This window comes from Thermobia domestica, chromosome 8 (assembly GCF_964235325.1).
Source record: "Thermobia domestica chromosome 8, izTheDome1.hap1.1, whole genome shotgun sequence".
NCBI lineage: Eukaryota > Metazoa > Arthropoda > Insecta > Zygentoma > Lepismatidae > Thermobia > Thermobia domestica.
Genome location: NC_137461.1, coordinates 15,470,252 through 15,497,350, shown reverse-complemented (window position 1 = coordinate 15,497,350; position 27,099 = coordinate 15,470,252). Strand labels below are relative to the sequence as shown.

At 35.4% G+C, this 27,099-nt stretch overlaps 2 protein-coding genes across 2 annotated transcripts in view; both read left to right on the top strand.

Moving 5' to 3' along the window:
• Nucleotides 1–344: 344 nt before the first annotated feature.
• On the top strand, nucleotides 345–5,115 carry LOC145691788 (ionotropic receptor 21a-like). Its single transcript, XM_081767098.1, has 2 exons — nucleotides 345–1,667; nucleotides 5,089–5,115. The coding sequence occupies exons 1-2, from the start codon at nucleotides 345–347 to the stop codon at nucleotides 5,113–5,115; spliced, it is 1,350 nt and encodes a 449-aa protein (XP_081623224.1).
• Nucleotides 5,116–12,125: 7,010 nt separating this feature from the next.
• The window catches only part of LOC145692706 (antileukoproteinase-like), a 33,024-nt gene continuing 18,050 nt past the window's right edge, over nucleotides 12,126–27,099 (top strand). Inside the window, exons 1-2 of the mRNA XM_081768116.1 lie at nucleotides 12,126–12,256; nucleotides 25,242–25,319. Of these exons, the coding sequence (XP_081624242.1) occupies nucleotides 12,223–12,256; nucleotides 25,242–25,319 (112 nt within the window). The 5' untranslated portion in view covers nucleotides 12,126–12,222. The remainder of the gene's footprint in view (nucleotides 12,257–25,241; nucleotides 25,320–27,099) is intronic.

The following is a 27,099-nucleotide window of genomic DNA, read 5'->3' as shown; positions in this document are numbered from 1 at the left end:
AAAATGACTCATAATAATGTGAATTTCATCTGGGAAAGTATACAAGCTGCAGTGTGTTTTGTGTCTCTTTAATTAATTGGACATCTGGTCTATTTCAGGTAAAAATTCACGTCATTACCAGTAATTTCATATATACAGTAGTATTCAAAGTTTGTCTAGTCTGTCTTGCTACTATCCAATTATTTATTGCTTTCTTCGTAGATGGAAGTTCATTACTAGTTAATTTAATTGTCTGTAAGGTTGCCTTTAATAAGATTTCTAATATTTTTTACTTTGCTTTCCAGGAGTGATGTCAATCTTAAAAAGGGCATCTACTTGGTTATTATGCTAAGCAAACAATCAAAATGTTTAATGCAATAATAGACCAAATCATTAAGGAACGTGACAGTTCAGCTAATTGGAATACTACAGAAAATTCTGTTCACCATAAAGCTTCAGATTATGAAAATTATTTCAATGGTAAAACTATAATAATTGGTACATTTTCTTATTTTCCATTTACGATAGTACAGGGCACGTCTGAACATTCAAAATTTGATGGCATCGAGATACGAATGCTGAAAGAGGTAGCAAGTGTCAAGAACTTTACTTTGGACTACCAAATAATTCCAGATTTCTGGGGCAAAATATTTCCAAACTTAACTGCGACAGGAGTTCTTAAACGTGTGTTGGGAGGTGATGTTGACATAGGGACTGGTGGGTTTTATATAGACACTTTTCGGTCCCTGTATGTTGATTATTCGATACCATATGAAATTGTGTGTTCGACTTTGGTTACGAAGAATCCCGAACCTTTACCCAAATATCTTTCTTTGTGTCTTCCCTTTCCACCACTATTGTGGATTTGCTTGTTAATTACAATATTGTGTCTCTGTTTTGTTATGTCTTTGATATCGAAAGCCATTGTGACACAAATTCCAACTTATAATATTCGTCAAATTCCAACTTCTTTTGGAAATTCGTGTCTTTGCATCATTGGTATCTTTTTGCAACAAGATGTTCCGAAATACGTCAACAAAACACAACCATTGCGACATCTGGTGATTTGGTTGGAAGTGTTTGTACTTCTTATCTGGACTTGCTACACAAGCAACTTGGTATCTCATCTTACTCTACCAGCATACTCGAGAGCCATTCTTAGCATTAAGGACATGGTGAATAGTGGTCTCTCATGGACAGCCAATGGGAATTACATGAAAGAAGTTATATGCTCCTGGAAAGAGAGTTTTGCCCATGTCTTATGTGGCCGTTATCAGAATATAGATCAAATGTCTGTCATTGAGGACTTGTTGCTTCAAAGAAAATGTGCTTTTGCAATGGACACGTTAGACAGTGGTCACGTTCTTGGAATAGACTTATTTCAAAAAGTGTCTATTGATTTGATTCATCCTATGAAGGAGTGTTTCCTCCAGTTTAACACCGGTATAGTTCTACAAAAGAATTCTAAACTGACTTTTGTCCTCGATAAATTTGTACAATCTTCTATTGAATCTGGACTCAAAACAAAATGGACTAGTGATCTATTTAAAAGCGTCGGATATGTGCTCCCGTATAATGATATACTTAATAAGGTCACCTCTACTGACTTCATAAAGTTATCTTTATACCATCTACAAGGAGTGTTTTATCTATTTCTTATTGGTTTAATAACATCTCTGTTATCGTTTGTGGCAGAGAGTGCGAAACGAAGTAAGGTGTAAACTAAAGTTATATTTCCAAAAATGATTAAATTGATAAGAACTACGAGGGTCTTTCAAATAATTTTTGCCTCCCAACCTACATCGATAGATATATAGATAGACTGTATGAGAATAATTTTGCTCCCAAATGAAAGCTTAAACCTTCTGCTTTTCGAGGAGTCTTTCGCTTTTTAATATAATCCCCACCTGTGTCAATACACCTGCGCTAACGGTGCACTAGTGTTTTCATGTCATCAGCGAAGAATGAGTCCGGTTGCTGACGGCACCAAGAATGCCCTGTCTTGAAGACTTCTATATCGGATGCGAAATGCTGGCCTTTCATGTGTTCCTTAAGATTTGGGGACAGACAATAGTGACAGGGAAGTAGGTTAGGGCTATAAGAGGGTGAGACAAAATATCTCTGAATTAGTGCTTTCGGCGGTCTCCCGGGTTCTGTGCGACCTTACATTGCTGTCTTGAAGGGTGGCATTTTTGTGAGAACGAATTCTACGCAGACGTGTATGCAACTTCACAGTGTCTTGAACGTACCGCTAGAATTTGACAGTAGCACCACATACCAAAAAATCAGATTTATTTCTCTACTTCACTGTCTGCCGTTTAGTTTCGGGTTCGAAGTGATTCACACAGGACTCGTCCACAATACCGAGACACGTGACGAAAGCTTGTCTTTCGGTGTTGAAAAGAACCTAATTTTGCTCACACACATACTTCCACCGTAAACTGACGCGAAACTCATCTTGAACACAATTTGTTAAATCCAAACTCGTCTTGTATGATCTGATTCCAAGTGATACGCCGATAATGTTTCCAATCACCCTCTGCTTACTGACCGAATCACCGCGAACTAATGGACAAACCTGTTCCAGTTTCTCTGGTGGATACGGTCGTTGACCGTCCAATTCGTTTCTTATCATGAGTACAGAATGTGGTTGGGTTCTATGTACACGTAGGCCGAACTCACCTCCTCATTGTTGAACGTCCACACATGTTTCCCAATACACAGCATTCATGCGACGACAGATGTTGATAGGTGTCACACCTTCCACAGTCAGGAATTCGGTTACTACACACTACTTTAACCAGATGTCCATGTACACCATCACTTATTCTGCAACTGGGTTGTTTATCAGTGTAGTAACCTGAAAAAACGAAACATATTTGTCAAGCAATCAGCTCAAGCTTTCGTTTAAGTGTATAATTATGCACGTATAATAAATAATTTTAAAAATAGAGGATTGGAGGTGTTAGCACGTATTTATATTTTCTTGTATGTCCTGCAGTAGATAGTTAAACAGAAACTTTCCCTATAGCGTTAGGCTTACTAAATAGACCTAACAACACATAAGCATTACCATATATAAATTATAAAACAATTCTGCAAAAGAATCATTAACCAAAATGTACCACTGGACACGTACTTTAATACCACATATGATTTTCACTGAAAATGACATCAATCTAAACTCATATATATAATTTAGTAATATAAACGGATACTTAATATACTCCTGCACAAGACATATAAACGAACATAAAAAAGAAACACAGCGAATGCAATACTTTCTTCTTTATTATATTAAATCATTTACATTTCCGTACTTGAAAATTAATACTTACAAAATTAATAAATAAATATACATTATAATTACATTTTGTGAAACAGTCGCATATATCATGTTTAAACATCTGATAAACGTAAAAAAAAAAAAAAATCTATTTCATCACACACTTCTACACTAGCACTCCATTTTCGACAACGACAAACACATTCAATGTTACCAGAACACAGAACAGGAACTGGAGACCACAAATATGTTTACATATTGTCATTCCTAACGCACTTAACACATATTGGCAATCTCCCAACCGGAGGCAAAATTTGTTGAACAACTTTCTTATTATTGATTGAGTATACATTAGTGCAGCAGCAGTAAAGTATAACATGTAAATTTTGAAGCTCTTGGACAGATACGACAAATGTTTCAATGAAGGTGATGATTATATAGAGAAGTGAAGGAAGCTTCAGGTATGTAAAAAAAAAAAAAAAAAAAAAAAAAAAAACTTTCTTCCAATAAACCTTTGTGAGGCTGCAAATGGCAAACATTTGAAGGTCATAATTTTTTAAATCTCCCAAATACAGTGTTTTCAAATCTCCCAAACATGTACCTCTTTCCTGTGACAAGAATAATTACTTGCATTTACAAACACAAATGTTCCAACCCATGCGTGACATAGGTGCCACCCTTTATATGGAGTGAAGAACTGCAGAGACTTGGAATGAAGATAAACCACAAGAAAAGTAAACTGATAAGGATAAACAAAGGCGCAGAAGATGCAAAGACTATGATCACATGTGAGGGTACAGAACTGGAATAGCTGGAAACTTATGAGTACTTGGGAACAATCATACACAAAGAAGGGAATAGAGATCAAGATATATTGAATAAAATAAATAAAGCAACAAATGGATACTAGCAGTTATACCCAACTGTCATCAATAAGAGGAAAATGGGAAGAAAAGCAAAACTGCAGATTTATAAGACAACATAACTTACAAACCAATTATATGATAGAATATGGAACAGAAAGCTGGACTATGACAGACAGACACAAATCAAAAATATAGGCAGCAGAAATGAAATACTTAAGACGGGTTGTGGGAAAGACAAAGAGGAATAAAATTAGAAATACAAAAATTGGAGAAGAATTGGAACAAACACCCCTGAATAGCGATATCGAAAAGAAACAACTGAAGTGGATGGAACATGTAATTAGAATCAGTGGCGTAGGGAAGGGGGCCCCAGAGGGCTCCCCCCCCAAAGAGGTCCGACAATGAACTTTGGTACTGTGATGTTTGTAATTTTATATATTTTTATGTTTATATATTTTTTGTTTGTAATTTTTCTATATGTACAGTACCTATAACAGCACTTGCTCCCCCCCAAACACCCATCCTGGCTACGCTACTGATTAGAATGGAAGAAAATAGAATACCCAGAAGAATCTTAGAAGCCAGAACAGAAGGCCGAAGAACGAGGGGACAACCAAGAAGCATGTGGATGAATAACATCAAGCAAATAGCAAATAAGAAGGATAAGACACTAAAAGAAATAAAAAAAAATAGCTGCAGACAGAGTAAAATACAGACGATGGACCGAGGACCCAGCACCCTAAACAGGTACAAGGGAAAGATACAGAAGAAGAAGAAGATTTCACAGAGTAACTTTCGGAAATTGGATTCATCCCTGTACAATTATTAGCAGTTTACGTAATATATTGAAAGCTCTTATTATTTCATGTTATAGAAGCTTCCAGAGGCTACATTATGAGTCTGTATTTTGTTTCTAAAGAATGTGTTGTAAATGTTGTAAGTTGATCAACATGTAAGTTAATAAAATACATATTTGATGTGTAACCGTATTCAGATATATATTAGGTCCATAAATAACGATATAGCATATATTCAAATCCCCAGCGGTGACATTTTGTCGCTGGAAAAGAAAACTAGATATGTAAAGGGCCCCATTACTTTCAATACCTTAGGGCCCCATGAAACCTAATTCAAGTGAGAACTATTCAACTGGAGAACATTTATTTTGATTCAAGATGGTTTAACAGACAGTATATACAAATATTTGTAGTTGATTCCAGTAGTTATGGATTGCAATTATAATATTTAAAATCATTGGGTATTATATATATATATATATATATATATATATATATATATATATATATATATATATATATATATATATATATATATATATATTTTCAGTATCATCTAGAATAATGATACTAAATCCACCATTTATGTAAGCTTGAATTCTAGCTTCTTTATCGTGGTAGCATGATTCTGGAATAATTCCAATTTTTACACTAATGGCTATTCCATCGAAACTAACTTATGGTTTCATTCCGTACGGGTTTGAGTCAACGCCGCAAAATGTGTGTGTTTTTGTTTGCAGTAATTGGTAATGCACTTAAGTTACAATTGTTTGCTGCGTTGAGTTCTGCACATTTTTGCGAAGAGTAGTACGGAATGTGGCTTAGTTTAAATCATTTTTTTTTTATTTCTAAGAGTAAACTTTAACTTATCAATACTATATATATATCTAAGAGAAATGCTATCATGCAGGGTGTAGCAGTGTATCGAACCCTTTAAGAAACGTTGCTAAGAGGAAATAATGAAATTTATGTGGATGTAATAAGTTGGATTAGACTCTACGAACTAGACTTGAAAGAATTTACTTATTTGTGAATTTAACTCACCAAAGAGAAAACAGTGTTGCACATAAGAAAAAATACAAAAATGACATCTTGCAGATGATTGTCACACCGCCAGGTGGTGACTAGTAGAACTAACTGTCTCAAGAGGATGCCTTGTGGTGCCACCTATTAACCTAGCGCCTAACTGCGTGGTCCACTCGAGGCACAGAGAAGAGAAAAAAGTGACTTAAAGATACAAGGAAAGTATTATCTTTACAAAGCACTTTGTGAACTTTCTTTTTTGGCGAAATACTGTTTGCTTTATTTTGTGCAACACTATTTTCTGTTTGGTGACTTAAATTCACATATAAATAAATGCTTTCGTGCTACTTTGTATTCCAATTTGTTACACCGAAATAAATTTCATCATTTTCTCTTAATAACGTTTCTGGTGGCCCAATTCACTGCCACATCCAGTATTTATTTGGAATTTAGTATGACATTTTGCCATTTTTCTTTAAGTTGCTCACTGTTAGTCTACCGCTGAAGAATTGGACTCAGTAAAAGGCTACCACGTGCTAGGTGAGGTGTTCTGAGTAGGCCTATCTAACGAATCTGTGGCAGCAAGTTATGTACAGATTGTCATTCATCCTTCCCTTTACATAGTTTCAAAATAAACTTACGATTATTTCGATCGTTCAAATTGCCCTAATAAAAGACATTTTCAGGAAACATGTCTTAGTTGAGTGCAACCTTACTACCTGAAAACGTCTTGATTGATCATAAAAACGCAAATTATAAAACAGATCAGATAAAAGATCTATGTTAAGTCTCTATTCAAACCGGACGTGGTTCGAATTAGTTATTTTCAGTTTCAGAATTATCACCATAAAAGGAAAACAATAACAGACAACAAAAAGTTTTTTTTTTTTTTTTCGAACGATAAGCGTGTTAAGGCAACATACCAGGTCTATCTTGAACACTTTGTCACAAACGGATGTGGTTTAAATTTAATATTACTTCTGGTTTCAATATTTATTTCCACAGAGGAAAAGCCATAAGAGATATCAAGCTGCTGGTTCTTGCAATCGATTCAGCGTCCCAAGAATATGTTCCAATTTCTTCAACTTTCTATTCAAACCGGAAGTGGTAAAAATTAGACATTTCTGGTTTCAACGTTTATCACCAAAAAATGGAAACGATAACAGATAACCAGAAGCTGTTTTTACAAACAATTCAGTGTCTCAAAGCAACGTTTTATGATTATCCTGAACACTCTTTCAAAACCGGAAATCGTTCAAATTTAATACTCCTTCCGTTTTCAATAGTGATTTCCACAGAACAAAAAAGTAGGAAATATTGAGATGCGTTTTCTGAAATCGATTTAGCATTCTAAGAATAGGGATGGCCTTTTTCGAAAAATCTGTTTTTCGATTTTCGGAAATTTTATTCTTCGTTTTCCGCTTTTTCGAAAAAAAAATGTTTTTTGTTTTTCGATAAATTTTTCGTTTGTCGTTTTTCGAAAAATTTTTCGCTTTTCTTTTTTTGGAAAATATTTCGTTTTTCGTTTTTTCAAAACAATTTTCGTTCGAAAAATTGTTCGTGTTTCGTTTTTCAGAAAGTTTTTTGTTTTTCGTTTTTCGAAAAATTTTTCGTTTTAGAAAAATTCATATTTCGTTTTCAAAAAATTCATATTTCGTTTTCGAAAAATTCATTTTTCGAAAAAGTATTTTTCAAAAAAATGTGGCCATCTCTATCTAAGAATAGATTCTGTTGGCAGTGGCACGAAGTTGGCACAAAGCGCTTTCGAATTGAACACATACTATTATGAACGTTGAAAATAGCATCAAACCTGTGCAAATATAGATAGAATATGGGACTACAACTTTTGGTCAGCTTTTACATCATGGAATATCATGTTAATTAAATCAAGCTATTTCGCTCTAAAAAACAAGAATTTTCAAATCCATCTATTTTATACCAAGGGTCATGTAGGCATAAAATTTAATGAATCAGTGGATGAACTATCAAGAAAAGCGACTACAACTGGCATTAGATACAACATAAAACTTCCATTTCACAATTTCAAGTATATAGTTAAACAACAACAAAAAAGGAAAATAGACTTATGAAAAAACAAAATTAGACTTGGTCCTGGAAAACACTATTGAGAATTAATGGAGATCAACGATAAACCGTTATACAATATCATAGAAAAATGGTCCAGATACAAAACGATACTACTCATCCGAATGTTTCTTCATACAATATTAACTCCAATAAAACTACATCAAATTAAAAAAAAAGAGAATAATCTATGTTGGTGTGAAAAAGATCATGGTTCGGTCAATCATTTGATATTTCAGTGCGAACTATTTAATAAAAATAGAAATATTTTTTGTGAACAATTAGTAAAAACTATGCAAACTCTGCCAGTTAACATTAGTATGATATTATATTCAAAAGATGTTGATATATTAAGCTATCTCATCCAATTCATGATTCAGAACAATCTAAACTTATAAAAAAAAAGGGAAGATAAAATAACAATCAAGGAATTCATCAGATATTATTATACAACCCTGCGAATTTAGTCAAGAGCAAATGGATAAATGAAAAAAAAAAAACAGTCATATAGTATTCAACCTTAAAAATTAAACAACCTACTTAATACTAAATATTATAATCTCAATTTCAGGATATAGGCAATCAAGGATGCAAGATCTGTGCCTTTAAGGAAACAAAGAAAAAAAAAACTCGTGTGAGGTAGAAGAAAGGAAAGGAAGGGACTACAAGATTCGACATATTTCTTTTATGACATATTACAGGCACTTCGACCAGTTGGTCGGCCAAACAATGCAAATGGCGGATTCCGCCATTTGCACGATTTTGTACAAATAAATTAAACTATACAAACAAATTATTTAACTTACAACAACATTATTTGAGCATTTATGGCACAAGTTGGTTATCTCCCGGTGCCCTTATTTCCCAAAAACACTTTTAATAGTGAAAACAAGACAAGACAAGACGGATTATGATGTACAATTCTGTTAGTGTATTTGTTGAATACATGGAAAATAAGTAATTGTGTTCTAGTTGGGTTCAGCTGAATAATAAAGGTATTAAATAATTTAAATACGTATTTTTTAGAATGCAATAGATTCTATCTTCTTTATTAATCCTCTGTATTCAAACTTTAAATAGTTCAAATTAGCCATTTGCGGTTTCAACGTTTATCGCTATAAAACAAAAACTGTTAACACATAACGAGTAGTGATTTTTTGCAAACGATTCAACGTCCTAAAACAACGTACCATACTCATGTCAAACACTCTGCCAAAACTGAAGTTGTAGAAATATTTACAACTAATTCGGTTTCAATATTTATTTCCATATAGTAAGAACGGTAAGAGATATCAAGATGCAGTTTTTTGCAATCTATTCAGCTTCCAAAGAGTACGTTCTATCTCCTACTTAAACCACCTATTCAAACCGGAATTGGTTGAAATTTGTCGTTTCCTCTTTCAATTTTTATTGGCATAGAGCAAAGTGTCCGGAATGGGACTGCGGTTTTTAAAAATGTAGGTCTATAGTTTTAATATGGTCATTGTCACAGAAGAAAACAAGAAAACATTCATATTGATGGGAAACTCAAAAAGGTTTGTTCAGCAAATTTTCATACTTGAACAATTGCCGGTGACGGCGCTAGTATCGCCGATAAACAGAAATGGCGTCGGCAGTCGAAAAGGCGCAAAGCGTGTAGGTTTGCAGGAACAAATAGCTACACCCTTGGACTTCTTCCTGTGGGGGTATGTGAAAGACCTTGTGTGGGTTAAGTTTAGAGTTACCCCTCCGCTTTTTATAAAAATCAGGAAAATTTACAGGAGAAATGAGGTAAGAAATGATAATTTGAAGTATTTATTTGATGTTTAGGAATGTAAATTCGGCAGGAGAGTTATGTTTAATACGAGAAAAGATATATGGAAGTTAGTACTATTTGCCGGATGCGGAAGCATTCGCGGAAGGTTTCAGCATCATGGTAATTGTAAAATATGGCGAACAGGTGTAACTGATGCGCAAAAATAATGAAGAAAACCTTTTAAAATTGTGTGAAGCCCACGGAGTACTGAAGTTAAGTGAAATGTAACAATTTTTAATACTTTAAGCACTGTTTTTTGTATGTTGCAAAGTCCAAGGGCAACTCTGTACTGGAGGGGCAACTCTAAACTTAAGCCCCTTGTGTATTCTGGTGAAAAGGTGCGTAACCTTGATGAACTGAAGAACCGTATTAGGAATGCGATTGCTTCAGTAACACCTCAGATGTTACAGAATACGTGGAGACAGATTGAGTTTCAGGCTAGATTCTGTAAGAGTTACAAATGGAGCTCACGTGGAGTTACACTGAGTTAGAATGACTTGTAAGTAAAACCAAATAAACTTTTTGAGTTCTTCTTTAAAATGCATGTTCTTTTTCCTCTGTATCTCTGACCATATTAAAACTATACACTTTTAAAAACCGTCAGTCCCATTCCGGACACCCTGTATAAGTCATAGCAAATAATGGTTTTCTGATATGAATTCAGCGTCCGAGGATCATGTTCTGTCTTTGCTCTTATTAATGATTTCAACCAGTACTTACAGGTGTATATACAGATGTACTTCAACTTTGAGTATTGAATTCCCGTAGTTTGCAAGTCTATCGTAGTTCCACACTATGAAACAAAATTCATTTGTTCTTCTTTTAGACTATCGTCCTACGATTATACACAAAGGACAAGGGGTACGGTGATATTGAGATGAATGATAACAACGGTGGAATGACGAAACTCAGAGGAAACGGAAGCAGGCCCGTAGCCAGCCCAAAAACTTTGGGGGCCGGCTGAAGTTAGAGGGGGGCCGATCCAGCCATATGATAGTTCATCACCATATTATAGTTCTTTTGCAAGCCTACTGTAAAACTTTTAAGGGGACAGCAAATATTTAGGGGGGCCGGCCCCCTAGACCCCCCTGGATACGGGTCTGAACGGAAGTGCCCTGAGGAAACCCACGTACACATTGTTTGTTCACCATAAAGCCTATATAGCGGAAGCTACGATCGAACCAAGAACTCCACTATCAGAAGCAAATTTACAATCTCACATAATTTTAAGTAACACTTTTTTGAAGTCTGGCATCAGTGTTAAGCGCCGAGGCTCTATGAGACGTCCACCAAAATTTACAGCAGCGTTCCAAACTCATGCATAGTAACCATGGCCGTTCACAGAGTAGGGAATGGGGGGAAATTGCCCTCCTCTGGATTTTATAAAGGAGTTCAGTTCTTCGAAATACATGTCAAAATATATTAATTAGATTTGGTTTCCCACAAATCATAGTATTTAATCTAGTTACATTATATACTATCGTACTATAACCTAAGTACTGTAGTTAATAAAATTATGTAGTCAAGTGTGCGTATGTAATTGTTGTTTTCCGTGAACTAGGGGGCCACAGTGCCTCAGTAGTAGAGCGCCTACCTCTGGTGCGTAAGGTCGCTGATTAGATCCCGGTACAAGTAAGTTTCTGGTGGAGAACATTGCGTCCGCAGCTTTTGTCCAGGTATTTCCGTTTCTTAGATTATCATTCACTTCCCTTAATCATCCGTCTCCCTTACCCTAAAGGACATAATTATGTGACTTTAAACTGGAAGATTGCAAACATTGCATAGTGTGTGTGTAACCGTGACTGCGCTTGTATGTCAGTTTTTTGTTCCTTTGCAAAAATATCCCGTGAATGTAACTACTTCCAGCCGAGAACTGAGCGCGGGACCACAATTATTTGACTACTCCACAAGCATACATATTTGAGTGGTATTGGCTACATAGTTGGCGTACGTGCCTTGAGCACGGGACACGGGTTCAATACCCGGTGAAAGCACATGTGGTTGGGATTACACGTTAAGCTGTAGGCCTCCCTTGCATATAGCCTCGCTGCTGAAAGAAACGCTGAACTCCAATCCAAACAATTGAGTAAATTATACATAATGACAAAAATGTAATTTCATTGAGTGACGCTTAAATTATCATGACATGTAAAAATCATCGAATCAATCCTATCAATTCTGATCTCAGATGAAATAAACCATTAATACGATTGTAAATACGTGACTTTAAGCACGGCCTCTTGTAGGTCAACAGGCCAGTCTTTCCTTTATTGAAAGAGAAAACTGCTGGAATACAGTTGCTGGAATTCCCTTTTGGTACCGTTAGAACATCGGGGTGGATTTCTAAATGGCAACTAACCTATTCCATGCTTTAGTACAGCAAGTGCCGTCATGGAAATCATCTGCACTTCGTTTCCAGTTTCTGGTGAGTACATTCTTCCATCCACGAAGTTGTATTTTTTTAAAGCTGTACAGTAAAGCTACTTAAGATCGCAACTTTTTTTTTTTTTTTTAACTTGGCTTCATAATTGTAGAGATTATACAGGATGATTTTTTTAAAAACTCACGGATTTCATTTGGGTCAAGAATTTCTAACTGAAGTTCGATTTTCATGCGGTTTGTGGCAAATGATTAAGGAAGTATGGAAGATTTATGGGACTATGTGTACTGCTTTAAATCTGTGCGGGGTAATATCGGCCACGCCTCAAGAAAAATAGCAAATATTTGTCGGTGTATCTTACAGTTGGAACGAGGTGCGGTGCGGTGTGGAGATTTTAGGTTTCATCGTTAGATGGCAACCTCGCCAAGGTCAATAAGAAACAGGAAACTGGGCCGTTGTATTGGGAATTGTGCTGTACAGTTCTGTGCTACTGTGTGAGTATGATCAGGACACAGTGAGGAAAATGTACTCTTTGGAGCAACGTGAGTTTATCGTTAAAAGCTTTTGAAGAACGGAATCTGTTGTTGCTACGCAAAGGGCATTTAGAAACAAGTTTACTTCACGTTCTGCCCCAGGTAGGAACATAATATGGTCGCTAGTAAATAAATTGGAAGAAACAGAATCGCTTCTGAGTGAGAGAGGGAAACATCGGGACCCGCAGGCGGTTGTTGTGGAAGATATAAGTTAAGCCACATTGTCACGTTAAATGAATCTTGTAGCTGTCAAAAAAAAAAAAAAAAAACTTTCAACCCGATCTTTCTATTTACTCTTTACATGTTACAACTTCTTGAAGGCAAGAAAGGTTTCTCCACACATGCAGCACTGCACTCTAGTGGACAAACAGTGAACCTCCTCATTAAAAACGTGTACTCTAGCGCACTTTCCCTCCCTGTCCAAGAGAATCAGTTGTTTCGGAAGCGGCGAAACTGATTTTTCTTTTATGTCAGCGGGAGGGCGATAGCAGGTAGCAAGCAAGACGTCCCAGAAAGTTGCGCGTCGTTTAACTCCTTGCAAGATGGAAAAAATGTTTTATGACCCTTTCAAGACAATGTGTACACGGTGAAATATGGTAGGGTTTCAAGATTTATTTAAATGACAGCTACAAGTTCTTCTAACGTGACAATGTGGCTTTACCGACTTCTTAGGTAGTGATGGGCAGTGGGAATAATTCCCGGTGGGAAGGAAAATAGAAAATGGGAATATTCCCGGGGTTTTTTCCCTGGCATATAAATTCCCGGGAAGGAATTTATTTCTGTTTCTTTACTTTATCTTCCAAATTATATGAACTATATGACTAATTACTTCACTTTCATTTATTATGATTTACTTCTAGGTTTTAAATAATTATGAGATTAAAAGAATTGAAATTCGTTGACTATACTTTATATGACTAATAATATTATTTTAAAAGTTCAATTTTCATTTGCACTAAAATGTAGCAAAATACTAATTTACAAATGATGAAAAGGAACCAGTTTGTAAAGTAGTGTAGAAATTATGTAAAAATAGAGATGAAGTTCTATTAATACACCCCGAATCACCGTTGGTAATATACGTCTGTCTGTCTCCTGTCTCTGACTCAAATTTCTGAATGGATGCTCAGACTTCTCTTACATGTGAATTAACGCATAAAATTTCGAGAAATTGGTAGGAAGAAAGGTCGTGTGTGGCAATGTTACGTGCAAAATTTTAAAGAGAAGTCAGTATCTTGCAAATATTGTGAACATAAATATGTATGTGCAAATGTTGATAAAATGGTGAGACATGTGTCTTCTGGCAGTTACCCTATCTAATTTGTTTATAACATTTAAAAATTTAATATGTTTATAATATCAGTAGTAGAGTCAAGTTTAGAAAATCCACTTACATATAAATTTAAACTTTTTAGCGGTATAAAAGTGTGTGAACTTACAATACCGTTTCTCCCACATATTTACTTGCATAGAACATATTGTAAGTAAATATACATTTATGGGTACTCTGTAAATGTAATAAAACACTAATAAAATAACATAATACCGTTCAGAATATACATTTCAAAGAATCCTCTGGAGACAACAATAATAATATACTCTGATTTAAAAAAAAAAGAATTTAACTTTGAAATCATAATATAGTAAATGAATGCAATTTTCTTTGTGATTGTACATAAATTCCCGGAAAACTCCCATTTTGGGAATATTCCCGAAAAATATCTTCCCGGGAATTTGCCCATCACTACCCTTAGGCCCATCACTTTTCTTGAGGCGTGGCCGATATTACCCCGGATAAATTTAAACCTGTGCACATAGTCACATAAATCTCCCATTCTTTCTTGATCATTTGCCACAAACCGCATGAAAATCGAACTTCAGTTAGAAATTCTAGACCCAAATGAAATCCGTGAATTTTAAATAATTACCCTGTAATTTCTAATAAGTTAGCTGTTTTACCTACTGTCAGAGGCACAACATTAAAGCCTGCAATGTTTATAGTACAGGTGGACCTTTCGTGGCTTGGGGTTCACAGATTTTGACTGAGGAAGATTATGTTATGTATTATATTTGTTTTGAAATGAAATGAAATCTTTCAGTTTAACGTCCCTCGATTATGTCCCGTTAGGTTATGGGAGACGGTGATTAAGGCAAGTGAATAATAATGGAAAAATTGGTGGAATGAGAAAGTGGGTGAAGCGGGAGTACCCCTAGAAAACCCACAGACACGCTGTTGTCCACCACAAGCTTACTTGGCCGGAGATCGAACCACAGCACGGTGCTGCCCCCTCCCCAATAAATAAAACTAAGGAACTATCGAATAATTCCATATTTTGGTTTTGTGTTGAGGTATGTGCACTTGCTTACAATGGTCACCGCCTCAAAAACCGAAGAATATTGCCAATAATATAGAGATGCTCTCGTGTGCATCTACTTTCTTTTCTCCCAGTTTTGCTCTTTGGTACCAGCCACGAAATTAGCAGATTCCAACAAAAAAGAAGCTTCTATTATAAAAAACGGGAAATGTGAATGTAGTTATTGATATACAGTACTATAACAGGTATAGTTTAGGCGAACCTTTTGAGAAGTTAGGCTTGTGATTGTGAATTTAAATCGATCCTGGTTCCAAATCCTACTGAAAAAGCCTTTTTTTTTTTTTAAACTGTTCCTGTGTGCTTGGTGGAACATGAAAAAGGAAATTGAGAAACATAGAACAAAGCAAAATAACAGGGAATACTGTAGAATATATACTTATGACCTAAATAACTGAGGATTTTTCCGTGAATCGGTTGGTTAAGAACAAAAGTTGTTAAAGTTATTGCCTTAGTGGTCTATGTTCGAATCCAGATAACTGATATTTTTTTCCAGCCTCGCATCTTAAGACTGAGATTTAATCAACTTTTCATTTCATTTCTCTTCCATCGTTGTTCTTGTTAAGGATTTAAATGTAAACTGTCTTTGCTCGTAATGTTGCCACGGGAGAAGAAATAATAATGTTTTTTCGCTGTATTTTCTAAATAATATTTTATAATAATAATAATAATAATAATAATAATAATAATAATAATAATAATAATAATAATAATAATTTATTGATAATAAAGACCACAGCCGAAGCCAAAATGGTCATAATGTACAATAATATACAATAAAAGATCACAAAACAAAACAAATAAATTAAAAATACATCAAATCATCTCAACAAATACCAAATAAAAAATTAGCACATAAGTTTGATACAAACTAAATTATAAAGTAAAATTACGACATATCCTCGATTAAATAGCTATTAAATCGAGCATAATGTAATATTAAGAAATTAAATATAATGAACATAATATCAAAAAATGAACAAATTACAAAGAAATTATATAATAATACACATAAACAGATATAAACAATGTAGATAAAACAAAGACAATAGGAATTCAACACACAATATACCAAACCATGGTGAATTTAATATATTTATTAAGTAGAACATTTCCAAATATTGTTTTTTTTCAGTAAAGAAAAATTCGGATCAAATAAATCAATTTTGAGAGAATTTTTATTTATATTGTCAACACTAGTAAATAGTCGAGAACCTAATAATAATAATAATAATAATAATAATAATAATAATAATAATAATAATAATAATAATAATAATAATAATAATAATAATAATAATAATAATAATTATTATTATTATTATTATTATTATTATTATTATTATTATTATTATTATTATTATTATTATTATTATTATTATTGGAGTATATTGTCTATTGAGTTGGGTAGCTTTAAACATTGACAAATAATCTTCATTTTGTTCGTATAATTACTTTATCAATTTATATGTTTTTACACTATGAATGATGTAACACTGCAACAAGGTGTGAGATATATAAGAGTGGGTGAACTATAGCGTTGCCAAAATGTCTTGAGCCGTGGCAAAAATGCGAACAAAAGCTCACACCCACGCGTTGAGCCAATAAGGGTTCAGCTATTGCTAAGCGAGAGAGCTTTGGCGAAAGGGAGTGGAATTTCTTCAGCCAATAGCACCGCCTGGAACGGAAGACTAGATGTCAAGTCAATGTGGTAGACCTATATCTTTAGTATTGTACACGAGACTCGTGAAGGGAGACATGGTGGTTCACTGGTACAGCGCTTACCTCTTGCTTGGGGTCCCTGGTTCGAACACCGAACAAGTAAGTTTGTGGTCAAGAATATTGTGCCCCTGGGTTTTTTCGGGATACTCCCGTCTCCTCCCACATTCTCAATCTACCAATTCTTTCATCATCATTCACTTGCCTTAATCATCACCTCCCCCCCCTTAGCCTTAAAAAGGGCATAATCGTAGGACTTTAAACTAAAATATTGTGAAATTTCTCGTTTCGCCTCGTCTCGAACCTCGTTTCAAAAACGAAACGAAAATTGTCATGTCGGTCGTCTTGTCTCGAATTTTTTAAAAAAAGTATTTCTCCTGTCATTTTTGAGACGAGACGAGAAATGGCAATACTAATTCTAATTTCCGAGATATCTGGGATGAAAACAGGAAGTTTCAGTGGTAACCCATGTAGTGTAGTTGAGGAGTCTGACGTATTCAATTGTTCGTGAAGCGAGGAAGTTGTCAGGTATTAAGGTTGATGTAAAGAGACAAGCTTTTGCCGGTAGATGTCACTACACTCTTCATATCTCTCGTATGTATTTTTTACCTTTCACGAAAATTCACGATTTCTCTTACAAATTTCAGCCTAGAGACTTCAAATTTTTATAGAAGGAACCTCATAACCTATCGAAGACAACAATCCGTGCCGATTTTTTGTTTAGAATTTTCTTCATTGTTGAAAAAGTTATATTGTTAAAGGTTTGAATATCCATTTCAACAATCAAGCCATTCCAACAATGAAGAAAATTCTAAGTAAAAAATTGGCACGGATTGTTGCCTTTGCTAGGTTATGAAGTTCCTTCTCTAAAAATTTGAAGTTTCTAGGTTGAAATATGTAAGAGAAATCGTGAATTTTCGTGAAAGATAAAAAATACATGAGAGAGAGATAAAGACTGTAGTGACATCTTTGGGCAAAACTTGCCCCTTATTTTACATTTTTCTGACACTTTTACGCTATACACTTTTCTCTTTTCCGTAAAGCGAATTCTTCCAGTTTTTTAATCAATATATTAAAGAAACGGTAATCCTAAACACTTTTAGAATGTTTTAGAAGTTAGTATTAAAAATAAAATAAAACTATAGGAACTGATTTTTCATACACTGTTTCGAACGGAACCTAACGATGTAACTTAGTATTTACATAGAAAATACAAAGGTTGCGTTGGTCTTTTGGATCACGGTTCTGTGCAAGTCACCAAGTCTGATGAGTTATGAGTCTGACTCCCTCTAGGTCTTTCGCAGTGGTGCCCACCCACCGCTCTTGTCCATGACGCACCCCCTCAATTGTCTATCCGTAGGTGTTCTTCCATGAAAAAAATCTTTTCGATTAATTTTTACACCCCCTCAAACATATTTATATAGATTTTACCCCCCCCAATATTTCAATGACGCAGTTTGCGCCATAGCCCCCCTTGTGGGCACCCCTGTCTTTCGGGTCTTGGGTCACAAATTCGGTAACGCAATTCATTACTGATCCGATCAGGGGCGTCATTTAGGGAGGACAGGAGGGGGGCAGTTGCCCCCTCCCCCTCAAGAGTTTGAGGAATACATATACTTTAATCTATTGTCTACTAATATACTAGTACAAAAACGTAAAAGTCTTATGTCGGTGGTAGTCTTGCCCCCCCCCCCCCCCGCCCAAGCGAAGTCTGAAATGACGCCCCTGGGTCCCATAGATCTTAATCTCAATAAGCTGAACAAAATTATATTCGTAGTATAAAAGTTCAAGCATACTTTTCGAGAAAATAAAGAGAAACTAATGAATTTGTAAAGCTAAAAAATGACTTGTATAAGAATCATACCATTTATTGAGTCGAAACTCACACTGAAGTACGGTATACCTTTATTAAGCTCTTTATAATGATACTAGCAAGATGACAGCACACATAGTATGGTTAATAACAAAAACCCTAAAATTTATTGTTAACTAGGCCTATTAGACTTTAATTTCTATTTAAAATATTGTTCATGTACAGGATGGCCCAAAAACCTCTCATATTTTAAAAGCTAATAAAACCAATAGTATGTATTAGAGATAGAAACTTGTTTATTCGAGAACATAAAATGGTATTGATAACCGTTTGTAATTCCTTTGTTCTAATTTGAATTACTCCGTTCTCTTGTGTATTGGAACAGAACATCAATTGACAATACAGTTATTGTCAACAATATCCAATAAAAGCTCCACTTCTTTATCTGCTGTAGCGCTGTCAGTGGAAGGAGGAGAGGACTGGCCATCCCTTCCGCTCACCACCTAAAGCCTATGACAAACATCTTGGCATTTCAGCTGAACGAATAAAACGCAAGCTCTCCCGCGATGTTGCCAAGTGGTAAACGGGTGTGGCTATGGATAAGGAGACAAACTACAGCGCGATCAGGTGACAGGGCATAGACGTAGATGTGTACAAAATAAACGTGGCAATACCGCTGGCCTCTCATTTGCTAGCAGCATTTAAAGGGAACTTGGAGCCCCGCTTTCAAATGCCAAGATGTTTGTGACACCGTTTAGATTACACAGCCTTCGCACTGAGTCGCAAACATTGAATGACGTAATCTAGGTGGTGTTGTCACCACTCTCGTGCTGTTTCCAGCCGTCATTATGATTTGATCTGGAGCTCATCGCATGTATCCACTCGATTTTCTTTGAAAAGCAGCAGTTCTGTGCTTACTGGACAAAGAGCTTCCCCACTTAACGTTTGCTGTCGAGAATTTTGGAACAACGGGCTCAGTGTTGTAAAAAATAATCTAGTGCTCTATGCCTTCAGAAATCATCTTCAAATTGTATTGTCAATTGTTTCGTTTCAAATCCAAACAAAGCGATTACAAACTGTTTTCAATATCCTTTATATTTTTGGATAAACACATTTCTATCCGCAATTCCTTTTGTTTTATTGGCCTTTAACCCTTTCAATCCCAATATCCATTTCAATAGACATGTAGTTCATCTTATTTATTTATTTATTTATTTATTTATTTTTACAGTTGAATGCATTAGTTGAGAACATCTGGTATCTTACATAGATACTAGAGTGTACTATGAATTGGATAACTTGCCATCTGATGATTTCCTTCTTGATTCTCTGTAATACGAAAATATTTCTTTTAATGATAAAACAAAATCAGGTCTGAAAGGGTTAAAATGTGTTCCTGTTTAAGAGGTAAACAAGTAAACAGTATTGATTGTAGATCGTCATATGTTTTTCCGGAGAAAAGAAGAATAATTTAAAAAGACGAACTTTTCTGACGATGTCCTTCGTTACCAATAATAGTTTACAGCTTTTAATTTCATTCAATAATTTATTATGTATTTATTTATTATATATGTAGCAAAATAGTGTTAACCAGCAGGTCATTCTTTATCTTTTTTTAACGTTAATACGCATCCCTTTTACTCACATGCAATACTACTTGTGAAAACAGGATGTAATAGAAAAGTTAGATTTCTGAATTTACGACAAATATATATTCTGTTTATACGTAAATACCAATACAAATGTTGACTACTCTAAATTTCGAATAATTTTGTTGAAGTTGTTTCCGACACTTTTAGCACTTTCAAGGTCAATTTACACGTAGTGTGCTGTGCTCATGCCATTCCCCTGTCATGTTCCTTCTATGTCATGACAGCAACCACTCACATATATCATTCCGTGCCGTGCCATGCGGCTACTGCTTTCTACACGTTTCCCTTGGTTCTGGTCAACTTCGTATCGCTTCACGTGTTCCGAAGAAAACCGAAGGATCGTGGTCAACTAGCCACGACCAGATTGGTTGCTCTTCAAGACAGCCTGTCGGGGCACAGGCAAAGCCACGTCATGTGCGATTTTAAAAAGACGATCTAATGAATTTCCAGTGTCAAAGTTTGAAGAGAAACTTTGTGGACCACGGCACGGTATGGAAACGGCATACTACGTGTGAATTAATCATTAATGTCCACAGCTAGGCTCAGTAAGCCGAGGTTGATAATACATGCAAATGAATGGTGGTAGTAGTACTGATGAATTGAAGAGAGATTAAGAAACGGAGAATTGTCGGACATGAAGCTCTCTGTCATATACTCACATGGCTAAGGGTCGAACTGGAAATTCCTTATATCCTTTACCATGTTTAACATCTCTTTATGAGATTAAGGATATATATGAGTCATGAACCTAGCTTAGCATAAGATCTAGATCAGGGTTTCTCAGCCTATTGTTGTGACCCACAGAGGGTCGAGAAAGGGACTTCATGGGAGTCACGAAGATAAGCGGAAGATATAAACATAATTAGAATCTAATACCGGACAATATTTCTAACTTTTATTTTAAATTTTGTTCTGATAGGCATTCATTTAGTTTTATACATACTGTTAAGAACAACTAAAAAATAGGTCTACTAAACATTTTCAACAGATGCAAAATTGTTTGAAAACCAATTTAAATGAAAGAGGTACGATATGAAACTAATGAGAACTGCATATTGAAATACCAGAAAATCACAAATGCAACAAAACCTGAATATTGAAACACAAATAAAATTCAAAGTTAATGAGTTACCTGTGCATAGTCTGATTTCACTAGTGCGGCAATATCCTGTTCAATTCCGTGACGCACGTTACGCAAATCATTTTCAACTGGTAAGCGATTTCTTGTCTTTGTTTTAATGCTTACCATACAAGAAAAAACGTTCGTACAGGTACGAAGTAGTAAATGGAATTACTACTTCTAAAGCAGCAGATACCGGACCACGATATTCTTCTGTCCTCTTCAGACGATAATTCTATTAGTTGGTCAAGAAGTTGTGTTCTTAGATCAGCTACTTTGATGGCCTCCTCAATGAAGGAGTTCAATATCCATCTTGAACCACCACTTTCGTCGTAGGGAATATATTACTGTTACTGTATCCACTATATACAAGAAATAAATTCTACTATTACACTAGTTAACAAAGGTTTTGTTACATAAAAGGAAATACCTGTTCTTAAAGGAACTTTTTGCGCTGAATTCGAATATGCACTCGGTTTTTCTCCATCACGTACGATTTTCCCGTAACAGAGGGATTTTCGGGAAAATCCCTCAAAAATTTCCCTTTTCGTTTATTTTACACCCCAAGATCTTGTCCCCTTGCATATACTAACATAGAAATTATACCTAAGTATACTTTGATTCATATTTAACAAACCCTCCAAGTTTCGTAATAATCGCTTTATTCTTTCTAGAGAAATAAATATGTTTGTATGTATACTGTGTGTACTGTTTATTGCACCTTATAGTAATGCTTTCAGATCTCTTAAGTTGAGGTAAAACGTTTTGCTTTATTACCACAAACACATATATAAAATATAATACAATATAATTTACAAGTGTGACAATTTACAATAAACAATAATACAAATGTACCAAAAGGTCATGAAAAGACAATCAAAACTATCACAATATATGAAACTTCCATTGGGTTACAGAAACGTACACTACTTCCTTCTTTTGTAAGAAATGTTGCATTCTCTAACAAAACCCCAACAATAGTCCCCCATCATTGAAGGATCCCATCGTCCCTGGTACCTTTTCTCCATTGCCATTATATTTTGGTGGAATCTTTCCCCCTGTTCGTCGCTGAGAGCACCTAGGTTAGCAGGAAAGAAGCTGAGGTGGGAGTGCAAAAAGTGGATTTTTAAAGACATCCTACAACCCAACTCTTTGTATTTCTGTATCATGTCCTGTACGATTTCTGTGTAACACTCAGCTTTGTTATTGCCCAGAAAGTTGCGCACAACACACTTAAATGCTGTCCAGGCAGCTAGCTCAGCACTGTTTAACTTGCTGTCAAAGCTATCATCAAGCATTAATTTCCTAATTTGGGGACCAATAAACACTCCCGCTGAAATCTTAGCATCACTCAGGTTAGGGAACTTATCTCGCAAATACTTGAAACCTTCACCAGATGTGTCCATGGCTTTGACAAAGTTTTTCATAAGTCCTAACTTGATATGAAGTGGCGGTAGTAATATCTTATTAGGGTCTACCAAAGGAGCGCATTTGACGTTGCATTCTCCAGGTACGTAATTCACTCTAGGTTCCCATTCCTTGACTTCATAATGTTTGTCATCAGCTCGGCTATCCCATAAACATAAAAAACATTGGTACTTCGTGTAACCGCACTGCAGTCCTAATAAAATACCAACTACCTTGAGATCACAACATATTTGCCAACAATGGTCCTTGTAATTTATAAGATTTAGCAAAGTTGACATGGTGTCATAGGATTCCTTAATCTTCACTGAGTGCGCAAGTGGTATAGAAGGTTTTTTATTTCCATTATGTAAAAGGACAGCTTTAAGGCTGACCTTTGACGCGTCGATAAATAACCTCCATTCTTCTGAAACGTAAGGAATTCCTAGCTCCGCCATCAACCCATTTATATCCGTACATACGCACACATTATCTTGCATTGAGAAATAGCTTGAAAATTGAACATGCCTTTTCCTGTACACTGATATATTCGTTTCTGCATCCAATAAGTTCCACTGCTGGAGCCTTGATCCCAGAAGTTCCGCCTCTTGTTTTGTCAGGTGCAAATCACGGACTAGGTCATTAAGTTCACATTACCGGATGAAATGTGGCTCGCGAACACAGTCAGGGATGAACGTTGGATCCTTGGATGTACATGTTGATGTCGATGGTTCATCAAGGTCATGATCATCATCAGAGTCTTTTGGCCATATCTCTTCCCAGTTGGTAGGGGGCTCGGGAAGTGGAAGTTCATCCACGTGCGGAATAGGTCTAATTGCGATTTAACGTTGGGATAACTTATTGTGTATTTGCTTTTTTTAGAATGTCCCTTAACTACTGTGAGACAAAAATAACAATCATCCAGATGGTTGGTGGGTTCTCTCCACACCATTGGTACAGCAAATTTCATGAACCTCCGTTTCCCTTTGGCCCATGCAAGTAAAGTGACGTCGCACGACGCACAAATTATGTTGGGTGCCCAAGTTTTGTCCTGATCTCCCACACGACATCCGAAATATATATAATATGCTAGTTTCACCGATGGCGTAATGGATCTACACTGTTCTTTAACTACAAACTGGCCACACACATAACAAAAATTATTTGGTGAGTTAACACACGAACGCCGTCCTCTTGGCGCCATTGTACTGATCACAAACTAAACTTCTGGTCTTAGTTGGATATAATGCCGTTAAGATCAAACATGAAAGCACTCTTAGCAGCAAAGACAACTTTGAAAGTGAAGTAGTGTTAAACCACACGTCAATATAAAACTGTACAAAACTCCCTCACCAGGTGTCAAGAACACAAGAAAGAAAGAAATGCGCGGGGGGAGGGGGGAAACGATACCGCAGTGGAAAATTCAGACTGCATTAGTTCATTGTTGTCAACAATGAGTCTGTATTCCATTCTTTCTTTCTTTTGCATTCTGTTACATTTGATAACAAATATTGATAACCATTTCATGAACAAAACGAAAGAACTTGGAGAATTGTATATATATATGTATTAAGATATACATATACTGTACGTTTAAAAAAATATACGTTGGAAGTACATTCTATTTTTATACACGTTTCTAATTTACAGAGAGCAATACAAGTGTGTTGTTGACTGTTGTAAATATTCATTTTTATGTCTGTGTTTGTAGTAATAAAGCAAATCGTTTTTACCCCAACTCAGGAGATCTGAAAGCATTACTATCAGGTGCAATAAACAGTGCACACAGTATACATACAAATATATTTATTTCTCTAGAAAGAACAAAGCGATTTTTACGAAACTTTTAGGGTTTATTAAATATAAATCAAGGTATACTTAGGTATAATTTCTATGTTACTATATGTAAGGGGACAGGAGCTAGGGGAATAAAATATCTGAAAAAGGGAAATTTTTGAGGGAATTTCCCGAAAATCCCTCTGTTACGGGAAAACTGTACGTAATGGAGAGAAACCGAGTGCATATTCGAATTCAGCGCAATCAGGTGATTTTTCTCATGTAACAAACAAAAAGTTTAAATTTGTTAACTAGTGTTATAGAACTAGATGAATATCGTGAGATTTCCGCAATAGGTATATTGAAAACCCCACACATGCTTATTACAAACCAGAAATTATAAAGGGATCGCTGGCAAGAGGACGTGATGAAATGGGGGTCGTGACAAGAAGTATTTTGAGAACCACTGATCTAGACTACATCTATTACTACGATCAAAAATCGAGCACAGATCTCCCAAACTAAAAGTGAGAACGCTATTTAATAATGTGCAAGCTCTTATAACATGCTATTCCTATTATAACATGTTTTCTTATATGAAATATTAATTGATACTAAATTTGATTTTGTTTATTTTAAAGGAACAATGAAGAGCAGCATGTTGTTTTTACTTCTGTTTGTGGTTTCCGCATATTCTCAAGAGGAAGTCATTATGTCAGGTAAAGTATTTTTCTACGTATATTTTTTCCCAGCTTATGTGTAGTTAGCATTGTTTAGATTTCAAACTTGTAAAACACATTTAAAAAAAATAATATAAAGAGCCGTCCACACATATTACGTAACGCTATTTTTGACAAATTTTTACCTCCTCCCTCCCTCTTATCATACTTCGTAACGCAAGATCGAACCCCTGCCCCCTTTGTTACGTAACCCTTTTGGATTTTTGTTTTTTCACCAATTTTGCTTATTTTGGGGGTTATTACAATTAAAAAAAAAACTATTTTTATTGGCAGAACTTTTATTACAAAATACTTTTATTCTGAATATATTTGTAGTATTTTTTGCCAATAAATCAAAGTACGTATTATAACAACAAGCAAATGTTTTTTTATTATATTTTAGGCCACAGTCCGTGTAATTCTTAAAATATATCAACACGGTCAAATCACATAAAATTAGGCACTTAACCTTTTTTTATTATCCAGACTCCATTAATTATTATTTTCTTTTTTTCAGTTGTCATAGTAACGTTTTTAACAACAACTATATGAGGTTGACAACATCTATAAAACCAACATTTTTTTTTTTAATTATTGAGATTAAATCTTATTTCTTTCTATTTAGAATCAACAACATATAATTTCTTTTTTCTTCTTTCCCTTTTTCGATCCCAGCTCGCGCCGTGTAGACTTTGTGGTGGACAAACACCGTGCTCGTGGGTTTTCTCGGGGCTCTCCCGTTTCCTCCCACTTTCTTCATTCCACCATTTCACTCATTTCTCAATATCACCGTCTCCTTTAGCCTAACCGGCATAACCGTAGGACGTTAAACTTAAATATTTCATTTCATTTCATTTTTTTCTTCTTTTTCTACACGACAGATTGTGTACTTTTATGCACCGTTATCCCAAAATCAAAATACAAAAATGGAAGTAATTAACCCTTTCCACTCGAAAGGGTCTGGAAAAATTCCCTCCAGCAGCTCGTGAACGTTTTGACCGACAACACGAAAAAAAAAAAAAAACATGGCAGAAAATATAGCACATTATACATCAAAAATCACAATTTATTGAACTTACCTATTTACAATATATATAGTGTTCCTCTGTTTACTTTCTCTTGTAATTTTCCTGTGTATGGTACAATTTGATGCACCCTACAGGATGTAATGCAGGTTTATTTGTACAAGTTTCGCAGTGAAAATGTGTCTCTTTTCTACCTCCTTTCACACTTCTGTTGCTACACACTGCACAATCTCTTTTCTTGTTACCTTCCCATTATCCAACAAAGTGAGGTTGTTTATTCAGTCTCTCAACAGTGTCCATTGTTCTTCCAATAGCAGCAGAATGAATCTGTTTTCTAGGCCTGCGGTAGTCACCAAGTTCCTCTATGATTTGTCTTCGAAACTTCAGGTGAGATATTGCACGCAGCCCATTATTCACCATATTGCACTTATACAATAAGTAGGCATTTACCAATGACACCTTCAAAGCCCAGAAAAACATCTTTCTTCACCACTTCAAGCTCTTTCTACAAAAACAGTAAGTTGCGCAATAATGATCACCTCTGTCAATCACCTCCCATATGTTTTGTGTAGTCCAAAACCGTACATGGCTTCTCAGTGGTTACCTTTTGCCCACCCTTCACTACATATTCCACAGCTTGTTCATCTGTTGAATGTAATGTTGACAACATCAAAACAATTCTTTTATCTTTCCATCCCAACAGCAAAACGTCTCATCCTTCCAAGTAGCCCACGTTGATCACGTGCCCATATTCT

Bases quoted from the DNA above. Each gene is read 5' to 3' on its own strand.
- LOC145691788 (XM_081767098.1), top strand. From the start codon at position 345: ATGTTTAATGCAATAATAGACCAAATCATTAAGGAACGTGACAGTTCA. The intron at 1,668-5,088 runs GTGGCAGAGAGT...TCAACATGTAAG, and splicing joins TAACATCTCTGTTATCGTTT to TTAATAAAATACATATTTGA.